This window comes from Trachypithecus francoisi, unplaced genomic scaffold (genome assembly GCF_009764315.1).
Source record: "Trachypithecus francoisi isolate TF-2019V2 unplaced genomic scaffold, Tfra_2.0 Lachesis_group9, whole genome shotgun sequence".
NCBI lineage: Eukaryota > Metazoa > Chordata > Mammalia > Primates > Cercopithecidae > Trachypithecus > Trachypithecus francoisi.
Window position 1 is genome coordinate 65674504 of NW_022681474.1, and position 14920 is coordinate 65689423.

General features: G+C 38.9%; 3 protein-coding genes across 23 annotated transcripts in view; 2 read left to right on the forward strand and 1 right to left on the reverse strand.

Annotated features, from left to right (window-relative positions):
• RUFY2 (RUN and FYVE domain containing 2) overlaps nucleotides 1-927 on the forward strand; it is a 62842-nt gene extending 61915 nt beyond the window's left edge. For all 5 annotated transcript variants that reach the window (XM_033209462.1, XM_033209461.1, XM_033209459.1 and 2 more), the window contains one exon: nucleotides 76-927. In XM_033209462.1, coding sequence (XP_033065353.1) covers nucleotides 76-219 — 144 coding nt within the window. In that variant the 3' untranslated portion in view covers nucleotides 220-927. The remainder of the gene's footprint in view (nucleotides 1-75) is intronic.
• A 2231-nt stretch (nucleotides 928-3158) lies between these two features.
• HNRNPH3 (heterogeneous nuclear ribonucleoprotein H3) lies at nucleotides 3159-14037 on the reverse strand. Of its 11 annotated transcripts, none has more exons than XM_033209467.1 (10): nucleotides 13813-14037; nucleotides 8850-8984; nucleotides 8191-8329; nucleotides 7500-7684; nucleotides 6963-7049; nucleotides 6631-6746; nucleotides 5038-5173; nucleotides 4678-4773; nucleotides 4500-4592; nucleotides 3159-4373 (listed from the first exon to the last, which is right to left on the reverse strand). In XM_033209467.1, exons 2-10 carry the CDS (start codon nucleotides 8959-8961, stop codon nucleotides 4297-4299), a joined length of 1041 nt encoding a protein of 346 aa, XP_033065358.1. In that variant the 5' UTR covers nucleotides 8962-8984; nucleotides 13813-14037; the 3' UTR covers nucleotides 3159-4296. The 11 variants fall into 11 exon arrangements, with proteins under 11 accessions (XP_033065358.1, XP_033065363.1, XP_033065359.1 ...); XM_033209472.1 differs by having other exon boundaries at nucleotides 3162-4373; nucleotides 7545-7684; nucleotides 13832-14037; XM_033209468.1 differs by having other exon boundaries at nucleotides 3162-4373; nucleotides 13832-14037.
• PBLD (phenazine biosynthesis like protein domain containing) overlaps nucleotides 13120-14920 on the forward strand; it is a 45424-nt gene continuing 43623 nt past the window's right edge. For 3 of the 7 annotated variants that reach the window (XM_033209485.1, XM_033209486.1, XM_033209482.1), the window contains exon 1: nucleotides 13134-13263. The gene's annotated coding sequence lies outside the window, so the exon portion shown is untranslated. Of the gene's footprint in view, nucleotides 13264-14062; nucleotides 14173-14226; nucleotides 14591-14920 lie in introns of those variants that run through there. The other 4 variants (XM_033209480.1, XM_033209481.1, XM_033209483.1 and 1 more) reach the window with 4 other exon arrangements.

Below are 14920 nucleotides of genomic sequence, written 5' to 3' on the forward strand. Positions count from 1 at the left end.
GAAGTGAGTCCCAAAATTTGGGATGCAAAAATGCTTATTAAAGTTTTTTTTTTCCCCCTCTGATTTATTTAATAGCACCACTGTAGAAACTGTGGGGAAATTTTCTGTAATGCCTGCTCTGACAACGAACTACCTTTGCCTTCTTCACCAAAACCAGTACGGGTTTGTGATTCCTGTCATGCATTGCTGATTCAGAGATGTTCATCTAACTTGCCCTGACACTCCAGAACTAAATCCTTATGTATGAAATTACCTACAATGAATGTTATGATGTTGTATACAAAGGTAACCAGACAGCTCTTCTTAAGCGGCTTTCGGTATTTGGTACCAGTTTTATCTTCTACATATTCAGCTCATGGAAATTACAAGTTATATGATATTTCCTTCCCCATTGTTATTCAAAATGAATTTTCAACACAGCATGCTTAAAAATCATGTAACTCATTAAAAGGCCAGATAGCAGAGTTAACACAACTTGCCTTATCTTGTAAAGGCCTTCTTAAAAATAAGGCTTCAGATTGTTTTTTTCTTCTGAATTCTGTCAATTTGGTGGTGCCTGCAATTCTCTTAATGCACTTTAAAGCTTCACAGTTCTGAGACTGGAAATGCAGAAAACTTTTTAGAAGTATTAATATTCTAATTCAACAGATTTTCATTACCTTTGTAAGATTTCAACTATATTTATTTGCCCTTTCTTCTCCCCCTCTCCCTTTGCTTCTTTTGCATTAGACAGAGCCAATATTTTGTCCTACAGAATTTCCTCTTGGTCTTTTTAAAAATCAGTTATTGTTGTGCTTGCTGATGATTTTCAGTTACAGTGGATTAAATTAAAAGGGGCATTATTTGGCCTCAGCCTCAACTTTTTTCCTTCTAATCTTGAAAGGAAGTTACATATAACCATCTTTCTTTTTTTTTTTTTTTTTTTTTTTTTTAGACAGAGTCTCTGTTGCCCAGGCTAGAGTGAAGTGGCAAGATCTCGGCTCACTGCAACCTCTACCTCCTGGGTTCAAGTGATTCTCCTGCCTCAGCCTCCTGAGTAGCTGGGATTACAGGCACACAACACCATGCCCGGCTGATTTTTTATTTTTTCAGTAGAGATGGGGTTTCACCATGTTGGCCAGGCTAATGTCGAACTCTTGACCTCAAGTGATCCACCCGCCTCAGCCTCCCACATATAACCATCTTTCTTTTCCTGATTTATAGATCGTCCCATATGCTGTTTCACTAAATTGCTATTTTTTTAAGGGGTGACTCAGACCCCAATTCAAAGATGAAAACACAAATCCCTCCCCAGAAAAAAAAGGATGTAATAGTAGGAGATATTACAGGCTCCTTATAAAGATCCTCTCCTCTAATAGAGCATTAAAAGTGAGGAAAAAAATCAGAACTTTGCTTTGGTAATGTATTAGTTCAGTTCAAAAAATTTTGTATTAACATTTTCATTGGAGTAAATTTTAGGAAGCATCACATTGTAGTGGCCTACCTGTATACATCCACAGTAAAATTTCACCATGTCCATTGAGCACCTCTATGCCAAGGGCGTTGAGATGATGAAATATACATACTTGACCTATTTCTTTTTTTTTTCGAGACAGAGTTTCACTCTTGTTGCCTAGGTTGGAGTGCGATGGCACGATCTCCACCTCCCGGGTTCAAGCAGTTCTTCTGCCTCAGCCTCCCAAGTAGCTGGGATTACAGACATGTGCCACCATACCCAGCTAATTTTGTATTTTTGGTAGAGACGGGTTTATCATGTTGGCCGGGCTGGTCTCGAACTCCTGACCTCAGGTGATCCACCTGCCTCGGCCTCCCAAAATACTGGAATTACAGGCATGAGCCACTGCACCTGGCCAGTACACTTGACCTATTTTAAGCTGACTCAATGAACACTAATCCAAGTTATATTGCTTATGGCATACCAAGAATTTAACTTGTATAAATTACCTCTGAATAGTCACATAAACACTATCACAATTCAGTATCCTATTTTTTACATGAATTAACTGTGCACTTTAAGTTTGTGAGTCTATAAAAAATACATAGGAAATTTATGGATTAAGAGCATTGTATTTAGTGGTTAATCCTAGGTACCTCCCTGCCCACAAAGGAGTTGCTTATTAATACTGCAGGATCTTTTCCTCATGAATATACACTTCTATGAAATTTAAAATTTTCTGAATAGCCTAAGTATACTTGAAGATCTATTTTCTCCAAAACCCGTACATTTCCAGTCAGCTTTTGAGGTGTCAGATGTGACACAGATTTTTAGATGGTCTTTCTTGAATACTGATAGAAATGTCCTCAAGATAGGAATTATATTCTTGAACCATTTTATATTGATAGGTGGAATGGGCTAACATTTTTATGATTATTGAATAAGCATAAATGAAAGTTTTCAAATAGGCTTTTTTATTACTGTGCTTAGAACAAATTTTTAAATGTGACTTAAGTTGCTTAAATTCCAAGGCTGATTTCACTCACCAAACCATGATTTTTAGTCACTAGATAAGTTTCTCACTTTTCAAAACTCATGTATCACCACTGACTTTTTTTTTTTTAGGCAGCTTTTATGACAGCAACTTGCTCCATGTAGTTTTGGCTTATTTAAAAACTATGCTAACTTTGGATTTTTTGTTACACAACTTTTAACAATCTGTATTTTGTGATTGTGAACTCGTTTTACTTTGCAAAACAGACTTAACATACCATTCCCTAACCTAGCAGTACTACCACAATAATGCTATCATGGTGCCAAGGAATTACAATTGTAATTCTTCTAACCTATGTTTAAAAAATAAAATGTGAATTTTATGAACTAAATAAAGATTTGGAAAATTAGCCTGCTTTAAAAGGGCAACTTTGGTTTCATTAATACTGTACACTTTTACTGCTTATGTTAAGAGGGTAATCCTGGGAAAATAAAACACGTTAACCTTCAAAAAAGACAGGTGGTATATGCCCTAATATTTAAATTGCTCATTAAAGGAAGTGGGTACAAGCATTAAGATGAATCATAGCTTCCATCATGAGGCTCCACATATATAGGCTGCCCTGGGGCTCCCTCTCCTAAATTGTAGACATCGTATGTAGTACCTTCTACCAATCTGATTTTTGAATTAGTAACTGACACAAAGCATTCTAGGACAGACGCCATACTATTATTATCTCCCACATTGACATTTATTAATAACATTTCTGGCAAAAACAAGTAACAAGTTCAATAACTGATTTCACATCAACAGGTTTCATTTTGATCCATTAGCCAATTTGGAAAAAAGCCATATTGATCAAAGGGATTAAAATTAAAAAGCACCTTTTCCTTGCTACATATAGATTCTTTAAACTAAACCTCCAAGCAGATATCAGATACAAAACCCAACTGCAGGATTGTTTTAATTGACTATGACATGGACTTGTTGCTTACATTTTTTAAAAGTCATCATTTATACAGTTATTTAAAAACCATATGCTCTATTGGGCAGAAAACTTAAAATACATTTGTGAGAATTATACTCCATAGTAAATACCTATGTACTTATACTGAATTCTTGTGTCACTGAGAATCTTAACCCTCTTAAGACATCTTGCAATAACCTGCAACTATCAATTTTTTGGAGACATTTTTGGTATTTCGGTCAAGTGCTGAAGGGATTTTACTCCAAAATCTAGGGCTAGAACAAACTTCCAACACTCCCATACCCAGGTAACACAATTATGCATATTCAGAAATCAATACCTCTCAGATCGTTTCAGAGCTATGCCTGATAAATGACATTTGAAAAATAATAATATAGAAATAATTAGCTAAATTTATACTCCTGAAGCCACTTCATCTTTAGGCTTTATATTTACAGTGTTGTCCAGGAGGAATTAAAGAAAAAAGTTACAATTATTTGTCAAGCTCTATTCCAGATGTCTGCTTAAGACTTGCAGTTTATGCAAAGGTGAACCATTATCCTCTAAAATTACACCACACTACGTCTTGTAGAACTAATAGTAAAATACATCAACCCAAATCTTATGAAGGCAGCACATCTTTAGGAGTAACTAGTATATAAAAAGTATCAACATCAGTGGTTTGAATATAAAAATTTATTTTTAAGTCAAAGTATGCAACAAATAAACCTACAGAAAACAGATTTTCCCATCACAATCTGTTGCTTTATCAAATAATATTTTGAAAACACATTCCTTCAGTCATTATAAAGTTCTTAAAATACAAAAGAAATTAAATCTGTAAGAAAGTCTAGTAGACCAGATGCTGTTGTCAAGACTTGTATGTTGGTGTTTTTGCTTTCAGTACATCCCACGCCATCCACCTCCACTCATGCCACCTTGCCCATAGTAGCCTCCACTGCCTCCACCACCACGGCCTTAAGAAAGATATTAAGAATCACTCAGCAGGAGATATCTGTGCATAAAGTAATAAAAGTAATACCTGCACTTTAAAGTTTGCACTACATATGGGGACTAACACAAACTGAACTAGAGATACTTACCATAACCACCCAAGCCATCAGGAGTACCATATCCTCCACTGTAATTGTTTCCCATTCCCATTCTTCCAACTGATCCATAGCCTCCCTGATTATCTTTAAAAAAAAAAAAGAAAAAAGAAAAAAAATTGAGACTCATTGATAAGTAGATAACCCTGCATATTTTAAAAACTTTACATACCCATTCCATCTCTTCCGTAGCCTCCCATTCCAGAACCTCCCATGCCAGAGCCGCCTCCAGGAGTAGAATTCAAGAAGAGTTCAATATATCGATGTTCTTTAAGAAAAAAGAGTAATGGGAGAAAGGAATGATGGATCAAATTCATCAATACAAGCTTTCTAAAAAAGATCAGTTAAGTAATATTAAACAAAGTATGCTTATCAATTACTAGTACAGCGATATATAAAGCCCACAAAAAGCCATTATAGAGGTCAAATGGTTTTAGATCCCAACAATTGCCAAGTGTTGCCTACACATCTTAGAGCCTCTTATTTTATAAATTCACGTCTAGGAAATAAGCATGCCAAAGATATCACTTACGCATGTTATTTTTATCTTTAGACATGGCAGCTACTGCATCTTCATGTGTCACAAACTCTACATCTGCTTCTCCTGTGGCTCTGCCATCAGCTCCAATATCAATATGAACTCGTATTGGATTTAGTGGTGAGAAGAACTAAATAAGAAAACACCGGTTACTTTTCTATTGAGAACATTAAAAGTAAATTACCACATATCTTGATTTTTTCTCATCAATTAGGAAATTGCCCTGCTAGACATATAACTTAAGTCAACTACAGAGGTTCTGTGAATATACAGAGTATACACTTAGGGATAATGTAAAGAATTTACTGCTTTTAAAATAAGGAGATAGGCGGGATGCAGTGGCTCATGCCTGTAATCCCAGCTACTCAGAAGGCTGAGACAGAGAATCGCTTGAACCCGGGAGGAGCAGCCTGCAGTAAGCCAAGATCAGGCCACTGCACTCCAGCCTTGGGGAGACAGAGTGGGAGACTCTGTCTCAAAAAAATACACAGAGAGAGAGAGAGAAATGGGGGTATCATGATTTGGAACCATGGGGTTTGAATAAACCTATTTAAAACTATATGAAATTGTTCCCCAAAATGTATCATTTGGTTCTAATCATAAGGTAGCCAGGTTTTAAACTATCATTAAAAGCACTTGGAACTCAAGCCAATTGATTCCCAGTAAGATCTAGAGCAAACTATTGCATTTAAAGCCAGATAGTACTTTTGGCTTGAATGGCCATTGGGTCTCTAATGTAACTACTCAACAGGCAGAGGAATGGTGCGACTGGATTCAGCCCGTCAACTGAAGTTTGCTGACCTCCTAACAAATCTGAAACCAACCAGTTTCACATCAATGACAACACCAGTATCTATTTCTGTTATTTTCAACTCCTCAGTTTCTAATCACTACCTAGCCTAGAAAGCCAAACTAAATAATTAATACTTATATATTCAATCTTTGAAAACCTAATACAGGCCAGGCGTGGTGGTGGATGCCTGTAATCCCAGCACTTTGGGAGGCTGGGGCAGGCAGATCACAAGGTCAGGAACAGGCTGATCAACATGGCGAAACCCCGTCTCTACTAAAAATACAAAATCAGCCAGGCACGGTGGAGTGTGCCTGTAATCCCAGCTACTCAGGAGGCTGAGACAAGAGAATAACTTGAACCCGGGAGGTGGAGGTTGCAGTGAGCTGAGATCACGCCACTGCACTCTAGCCTGGGCGACAGAGCAAGACTCCGTCTCAAAAAAGAAAAGAAAACAAAACAAAACAAAAAAAACAAACAAAAAAGCAAAAAAACAGTACAACAAAAGACACCAGCACAACATGGTATACAGTCATCACCATTCTATGTGGATCAGTCTTTCATTATATTCTTAACTGGACTTCATGAATGTAGCTTTTTACTTGCTTGAATCCTATGTAGGTTAACACACAATGGATACAAAAATATCCATCAGTGATTAGAGTTAAAGGTAGATCTATTTTTATATTCAAGGGATTTTGGTATTAAGCTATAAACACGAGACCATTAAGAAGGGCTTAAAAATGTAGCTACCAGGATAAGTATAAAACCACTAATAGTTATTAAAAATTACTCACATTAGCAATGTCATTTTCAGTTGCACGAAAAGGCAACCCTCTCATATGTACGAAATGACCACCATGAAAACCTGAACTTGCATCACCAGCTCCACCATAGCCATGTCCTCCCATACCTAGAAAACACAATTTGCCAAGATTATAAACTCTTACAGATCTAGGTAGGGAAGTATACATACATACTATACAAGGTATAAAGCTCTGTATAGGAATGCACTGAAATTTGTCTGAATTACCTTTCTTATACAAGTTTCCTGTATTACCACTAAGAGCTTGCAAAGCAAATACTAAAATTTACCTATGAATAAAAATGTCTTTAATATTTATTTTACCTCTTCCATCTCTCATTCTGTCATCAAAGCCATCATTCCCATAGCCGTAATTGTTATAGCCACCATAGTCATCAAAACCTCCATAACCTGTGTAATTTAAGGAGAAATACATGACTACACACTTTCCAGAGATAAATTTTATAATCTAGTTTACAAAAACATTTTGTGGTAAACAGTATGTGTAACTTGATTGCAGTTTGCAATTCCCAACTTAAAGTCTATGAAAAAAGCAGTCAACATGTGATGGAAATTTAAACTCTCAAAAGGTTAAGTTCAGACATGTAAATTAAATTTCATCCTTAAGCAAAAAAAAGTCAAAATATGCCAACATCTAAATTTTAATTTCTGTGTAAGTTTTCTAGGTGCCAATATGTGCATCAATCAAGTCCCACAGCTAGCCATGGGAATCCATATTTTCATGAACAGGTTTTAAAACCTAACAGGTACTGAAATTACTGCCATTTCTGTATTTCTTGACAAAGTGTCAGGAACATTAAGAAAATGACAACAGAACCTTTGTTCATTAGATACACATACCACCATCATATCCATCACCTCCTCGTCGCATTCTGTCATACATACTTCCACGCCCAGCTCCATAATAACCCCCTCTTCCTCCTATTGGTCTATCATATGGTCCCGGTCGCTGTCCCAGCAATCTTCTTGGTGGATCATAAAATCCTTTGATTTCACTCCTGCTACTTCTGAAGATCTCAATATACCTATTTAAAAATGTTTTAAGGTACAGGTTTCAGCATAAATGTATTAGTGTAAATTAGATACTGGGCAAAATGCAGTAAGTTTTTCTACATCTAGATCCATAACCCAATTTAAATTGCCTAAATACACCGTAAGTTAACAGTTTAAACCTACAAACTTAATTAAATATTTAAGTTTTACAAAGAAATTAGTCACTGAAAACAATTCATAAAGTATAAATATATTTTTACTTTGTCTCTTTTAGTACATAATAGGTGTTTTAAAGGAAATAGGTGATTATACAAAAGCATTTATCAACATCCTACAGAGAAATGGAAACAATCTACTTTTAATTTATTAGCATTAATTCCCCACCCAAATCTGTAGTTTCCAAGTTAAATTTAGATTAATTATCAATTCTTTTAAACTACCCCAGAAAAATGTTATGGCTACCCCCCCATTTAAGCAATAGTGACCCACAACCCCCAAAAATAAAAATTTAACACCATCCCAAACTCTCCATCCCCACCTGTGCCCTATTCTTTCCTTGTGTTTCCCCAGAGCATTTTCTGCTATCTCCTTTGAAGCAAACTGCACGAAGGCCTCCCCTGTGCTTCTCCCCTGGTAGTCCATCGTCAATGTTATCCCATTTGGCACGATTTCCAACCCTTTAACCCAAGGACAAATAACCCCATCAAGGGGAACAGTGTTAAAGGCTGAAACATTCCCATCTGAATCAAATATTTAAAACAAGTCTAAACAAAACAAAACAAAAAAGCTTAGTTTCCCATCACCCCATAAATACAAATGAAAGATTTTTTTCAAATAATACTGGATTAATCTTTTTTGCGACCAGTGTAAAAACACTGTGTAATTACACACACTCTAAAAGCCCACCTATATTACATGAAAAAAGGCTACAAATCAAATATATGCTCCATATACTAATTCACGGTTCATTTCATCACAATTCTCAAATATGTTACTGCACATTAATTAGGTTTTACATATTCTACACATTCTGTATTGAATATTAATTGGAGCATATTATTTTAATACATTAACCAAGACTATCATAGTTAAACTTCAAAGTTCCAAAATCAAAATGGGTTTTACAAATTAAAAACAGTGAAACAATACAAATATAAAATTACAGTATTACTAAACTTTGACTAATACTAGAGGTACCTTGAAAGAACTGAACTATTTCCTCTTTGCTGCAACCAAATGGTAGTCCACGAAGTCGTACTGTCCCATCACTAGCGTCATTTGGACCATTATGTTTCATAACCCAATCCATCTCAATACCGTTTGATTTAAATGCTATAAAAAATAAACAAGCACATAGAGCAGTCAATCAAAATATACTCTTGTCAAGAGGTAATGAAGAAACACCTCTCAGAGGTGCCACAAGAGGAAATGTAACATGGGGCCAACTCCCGTGACAATGCCATGACAAAACTGTAGACCACCTTTCATATTTTGGGGTAGGGAAAAGGCAATGAGACCTGAGCCCTCCTACAGAAAAGTACTGAATTTCTTAGTATCAGTATTATATATTGCCTAATTTTAAGAAAACTTGCATAATTCTACTACCAGAGTCTTCAAACTATTTGACTGTGTCCCCTGAATGCCAACTCTAGCCTTTCCTTATCTCTCAACTTTTGATTCACCACTTTTCAGGTTTTTATTCACCTGATTATTCAAATTCTTTAAAACTTATTCAGAAGTTGCATATAATACCAGTATCCACTAACATCAAGAGCCTAAGTAAAAAATGCAATGAGTACTGACTCATGTTGGAAAAATATCACATAAGTCTAACCCTTTTAAATGCACTACAATTTTGAACACATCAAACTGTCTTTGAAGGGCCAACACTCTCACCTCTATTATAGCCAAATCTAGTTTAAACTCACCAAGAGTAAGATTATAAAATGACTGAATTAATTAGATTAAAACTGAGGTCAAAGGCTGCTCAAAAGCGAATGCCTTCCAACAGTACCTGTGTTTTTGAAGCCACTGGACAGTGTATAGAAACCAGTTTACTCAACTTTTTAATCAAATAGATTTAAACACAAACTTTAAAAAATACGTAATATACTTTTAAATAAAGCATGAAAGGTACATCTAGAAGCCCCCCTTCCCCTCCAAAATGACCTCAGTTCCCAGTTCCCTTCCCCAGAGGCAACCATCCTTCCATTTAAAATTACATAGTATTTACAAAAGAGGCGAATGCAGAAGTCCTTCAGCTGCAGAAACTTACCAGAACCTTACAAATTTCACTATGCAGCTGTAGGAATCCTACTCACCTGAGTATTTCAAACCTTTCCCTCACCACCTCCTCCCCTGTAAACAAAACAGTTTGTTCATTTGATTCCTTTATGTTTGAAGATCATACTTCGTATCAACAGCATTCACTAATGCTTAATTTCATGTCATCTATTTGTTGGTGCAACTCTTAGGGGTGGCATCTGCAAAGGGTAAAGTTTTTTTCCCTAGAATTCATGCATTTAAAATATGCACACAAATAAATAGTATGAATCCCTATTCTGCCATTCACTGGTTACCTAAACCACTTAACCTCTGAGCCTCTTCAATTGTAAACTATAGCAGTGGTATCTATACCTCACTGGACTATTCAAGTGCTTGGTCTGCCTCATGTTCAGCATTTACTGATGGCAACTGTCACTGGATTTTAAGGGGCCCTGTAAAAGCCAACAAGATATACCATACACAAAATACGTGAACCTTAAAAGGACAGAAAACAATTCAAACCTCGAAGAGAACTGAGAATTGTTAAAAATTTTATTTCCCAAAGCCAGCGAAGGCTTTTAAAAGTTTAATACTAAAGAATAGCTCTGAGAGGAGGAGGCCCCAACCCAGTTTGAAAAAAAAAAAAGTTCAGAGATGTTTTGAAAACACCTACCGTTTTATTTATTTTTCTTAATAGCACCAACCTAAAAAATAAGTGTTTCCCATAAAGGGTGATTTACACAGAACGGAAAAAGTGGTACAGATCTACCCTCACTGCTTAATGAAAAATTTAAGAACTCTGCAAATTCAACCTTAATCTGTTGTGAAAGGATTTTAGTAGTTTGCATTTAAGGAGCAAAAGCTTTAAAAAAAAAAAAAAAGAAAGAAAGAAAAAAATTAATTTACTCATAAATCTTAGCAATTCACAAGAAAAAAATACTAGCAAGCCAATTGGATTTTTGGATCTGTCTGTACCAATGTTAAGACCCAATGAAAACAAAAAAGTGTTATCAATGTTATCTATAATAAACACTAAATTTAACACAGTTTTTAATTGCGTAAAACCCAACCAAATTCGGAACACTTAATCTATTTTACAGGGCGACCCCGTATGCAAAGCACATACAATAAAGAGAGCCTCACTCTACCAACCCCTTCAAAACTAAAAATCCTACCTACAAAACAAAAACAAGAAAAACTCTTAAGGGCACAGGAAGAAGCAATCTGCTCTAATAAAGCTGTCAGAAACTACTTAAAACAGTTTACTAATTATTCAGGATAATCCACCTCAACCTTTCTTTCCAACAATGTCATGGCTAATCACTACTCTGCTTTAAGAATTCTAGGTGCTAGTACCAATAAAATATACCACAGTTAAAATATGAGGATGGCTCTGGTCAGTTTTATAAGACTTTAAATATAATTGTTTAAACATTACACCAAGTGAAACAAGCCAGTCACAAAAGACTACATATTGTATAACTCCATTTGTATTCATGATTGTCTGAGGCTTGACGGGAGGGAGAATGCCAGCAAGGGGAATGACCAGTAAAGGGTATTGGTATCTTTTTGGAGTGACAAAAATGTTCTAAAATTAAATTGTAGTGACGGTCACACAGCGCTGTCAATGTACTAAAATCCACTAAAATGTACATTTAAAATTGGTGAAGTTTATGGTATGTGAATTATATACCAAAGTCATTAAAGAAAAAACATCCACTAGAGAACAAATGAAATAGAGAATCCTCTTAACACGGAGGCACAGCCTATCTTCTGAAGTAATGCATAAACGATTTTATGCATCAATAAATAACTTTCTAAATGGCAGCCCAGTGGTCAAGAAATGAGGATGAATTTTATTTTTTGGAAAAAGTGCTGATGATCTAAGTTTAACAGAAAATTTACATCATTCCTTCCCAATGGGCTTGCTCTTTAAAAAACCAAAAAAACTAGACACACCCCTAACAGCTTAAGGAGGTAAGGTCTCTAAAATGTTAGTTTACTATGAACCATGTTTTTATCTACTGCAGTTTAGTCAGTTGTTTACCAATACAACGAAATCAAAGATAACATTATTTTAAAAAGGCAGTAAGATGGACTTCCAGATAACGGCACAACTGAAAAAGAGGACAGAAAAAAGGTGGGTGTGTGTGTAGTCCAATCCAATTAGTAAAGCTATTTGCTATAGCATATATAACTTTATAGGACAGTCTGGACTATCTTTTCAAACGGCCACTCAAACCTACTGTTTCAAGGTTAAGATTTTCGTAAACTTTTCCTTGGCAATCTTGACAAAGCATCACTGAACATCTTCAACAATAGTAAGTTTTTGTTTTTAGAGCTGGAAAAGTAGGTAACAGTATTCTTATAAAGTTTTACATGAATTATCAGAAATGCTTACTCTCAGGCCTTTCCCGTCCCTTTTGTACTGTGTCTTCAATGAAAATTACGGATCCAGTTCTCAGGACCCTCATCCGAATCACACCACCACCACGTGACTGGGTTTACAATTTGTTTTTCTGTTTAATAGGCTTATTCCCTTGTTTAAAATACGATTACAGTGTACTATACTCCTACACTTAAAAAAAAAAAAGCCTAGATACCAAAAGAAAAAAAGCCATAACCGTATTTTGAAGTATTTTACTTCTAGAGCCTTAATGCCAAGAAAAAAAAAACTGCACAAAATACAACTCTTGGAAGATTTAATATCGAAAGGAACTCAATTCCAATACATACACATCTACCATCACTGGGTTGTTTTAACTGTTTCCCAAAAGTGAAACTTAAAAACAAATTCTAATATATATATGCCAAACTACGCAAAACAATTGCTACATCACCCACCCCCACCCCCAAAGTTCAAAAAGCAACAATCACAGTTCACTGGGCCCAGACCTACGTGAAACATGTCCATTTCACATTCCTATTTGATAAATCACCCACTTTTCTGCTTACAAAATCACCCCCGAAGTCCTTATTAACGTTTAAACATGAAAAAAAAAAACCCTTTGGAAAATCAGTACGTACTCTTTTCGAAGTTCCAAATCTGGAATATAAGGGCCGGCTAAGCGTCCTTTATTCCTCCCAGGAGACTTTCCGTTTATCTAGCTGCCCTAGAGACCAGAGAGCTAGGGAGAGTACGCCCCTTCCCCCTCCCACCAGCAGCCAAGCCTGGCTTAAAACCCTTCGCCACCGGGCGGCGGAATTACAAAGGAGGCCGTCTGCCTCCTTTGTCCTGGATTTGAGAGTTGAGCACCTTCGTCGCCATTGGCTTTCCTCCCCCAGCTCCAGCCTCTCTCATCTTGGGAATCTGCGTCAGAAGTCACTCGCAGTCCCGTCAGCCCAGGTAGCCCTGCCGAGACTGCGGAGGAAGGGAGGCCGCGGTGGGAGGCCAGGCCCATCCGGCGCCATTTCCATCGGGAGCGCGCCCGGCAACCCCGATCCTCCCTCCACCCAACTGCCCGGTCTTTCCCTGCTCGCTTCACTACCCACCCTCATCCCTTCCAGGGAGCTTTGACCACCCCCTCCCCTGGCCTTCTAGATCAGTTTTCGGAAGCTGGGGGACAAAAAGTAAAAAGAGCGGGGAAGGGCGGGAAGCCGAGGTGGCCGCGCCACTGTACCCAAAATGGCGGAGGCCAAGCCAGCAGGGAAAGGGGGAAATGCTGGATGTCCCCTACTTCGGGCCTCGGCGTCGTCCACTGAGTTCCACCTGAGCAAGTCCTCCCATCGGCAGGCCGCCCTCCTTGAAGTGGGAGATGGTCCGGGAGGCGCAGCCCCGCCGCTTCCAAGCGGCGGCCTCCGAGCGGCGACGACCGCACTACCCCCCAACCCAGCCCCTCCCGGCCTCTTTCGTCCTTCTCCCGACTCCGCTCTTCAAACCACCAGCCCAACCTACCCCCTTTTACTTCAGATACCCTGTCAGGCGATAGTTACGCCGACTCTGCTGCTCGCGGGGTCCAGTCGAGAGAAGGGAGAAGTCGTTTGCCTCGTGTAGCGCTCACCACAACGGTTCTCCCAACCGTCTCCAGCGGTGACAACCGCTTAGGGAGCTGCGCAGCACAGCAACTGGCTTGGGGGGATGGGAGAGAGCGAGCAAGAAGCGGGGGGCGGAGCGAGAACTGCGAAGGCGGCCGGCCCCACTCTCGCGAGACGGGAAAGTCAGGTTCGCCTGGCACTGGCAGCACGAAGCGCGTCTGCGCGGTGGTGGGCTGCCTAGCTGTTGGGGGCGAGGTAGACAGAGCAGAGGCTGGTCCAGGTAAAGAGCTGCCGTGCGTGCAGTCTTTCTTGCTTACGGTAGAACCATCTAGTTTTCAGAGCATACCATTCTGCCGCCTCGGGGCGATGGCAATGACAGTTCTGCCAATGTGTAAAAGGAACCGTGCTGTCGCGGTCTGGAGAAGTTCTCCGGTGATCTGCCCCCACCGTGAACAAATTCCGTGAGGGCCCCGCCCTTGCTCGGCATCGACGGCGCGGAAAGGGCGCCACGTGGTTCGGCCGGCAGACGCGGGGCGGATTTTCTGGTCCACCATGTTTGCATTGTCCTGTGAAAAATAGGAGTGTTTCTGGGCCGTGAAGATGAAAACGTCCACCGGGGCCGATTTCGGCTCTCGGGCTGGGTGTCTGCCTCCTTCTGGCCCGGAGCTGCTGGCCGTCCCCCAGCGCTCTTCGTCCCGGTGCGCCGCGCGGGACCCGGGTTTCTTGGGTGAATTCGTGTCCACGTTTCCGTTCTCTCTGCAAATCCTTCCTCTTTTTCTCCTCTGGCCTTCGCGTTTTCATCTCTCCCGCCGTCAGTGCCTCGGGGACTGATTAGCCTGTGGAGGCCGACGTTGGGTTGTTTTCTATAGTTTTGCGTTGTTGAAAATTGCGCTTCCACGTGACACCTAATAAGTGCATTTTGGTTTTGCAGTCATGCCACTAAGGTTCTTAATGACATATTATGGCCTTTTTTTAAAGTTCCAAAATAGGCCGGCCGCGGTGGCTCACGCCTTTGAGAGGCCGAGGCG

What these genes read in the sequence shown, in the direction of transcription:
- HNRNPH3 (XM_033209467.1), bottom strand. Translation starts at nt 8,961, where the DNA reads ATGGATTGGGTTATGAAACATAATGGTCCAAATGACGCTAGTGATGGG. An exon ending in CTGAAAATGACATTGCTAAT is followed by an intron (nt 5,174 to 6,630) that starts GTGAGTAATTTT and finishes TTTCTTATTTAG; the next exon opens with TTCTTCTCACCACTAAATCC. An exon ending in TGATGGCTTGGGTGGTTATG is followed by an intron (nt 4,374 to 4,499) that starts GTAAGTATCTCT and finishes ATCTTTCTTAAG; the next exon opens with GCCGTGGTGGTGGAGGCAGT.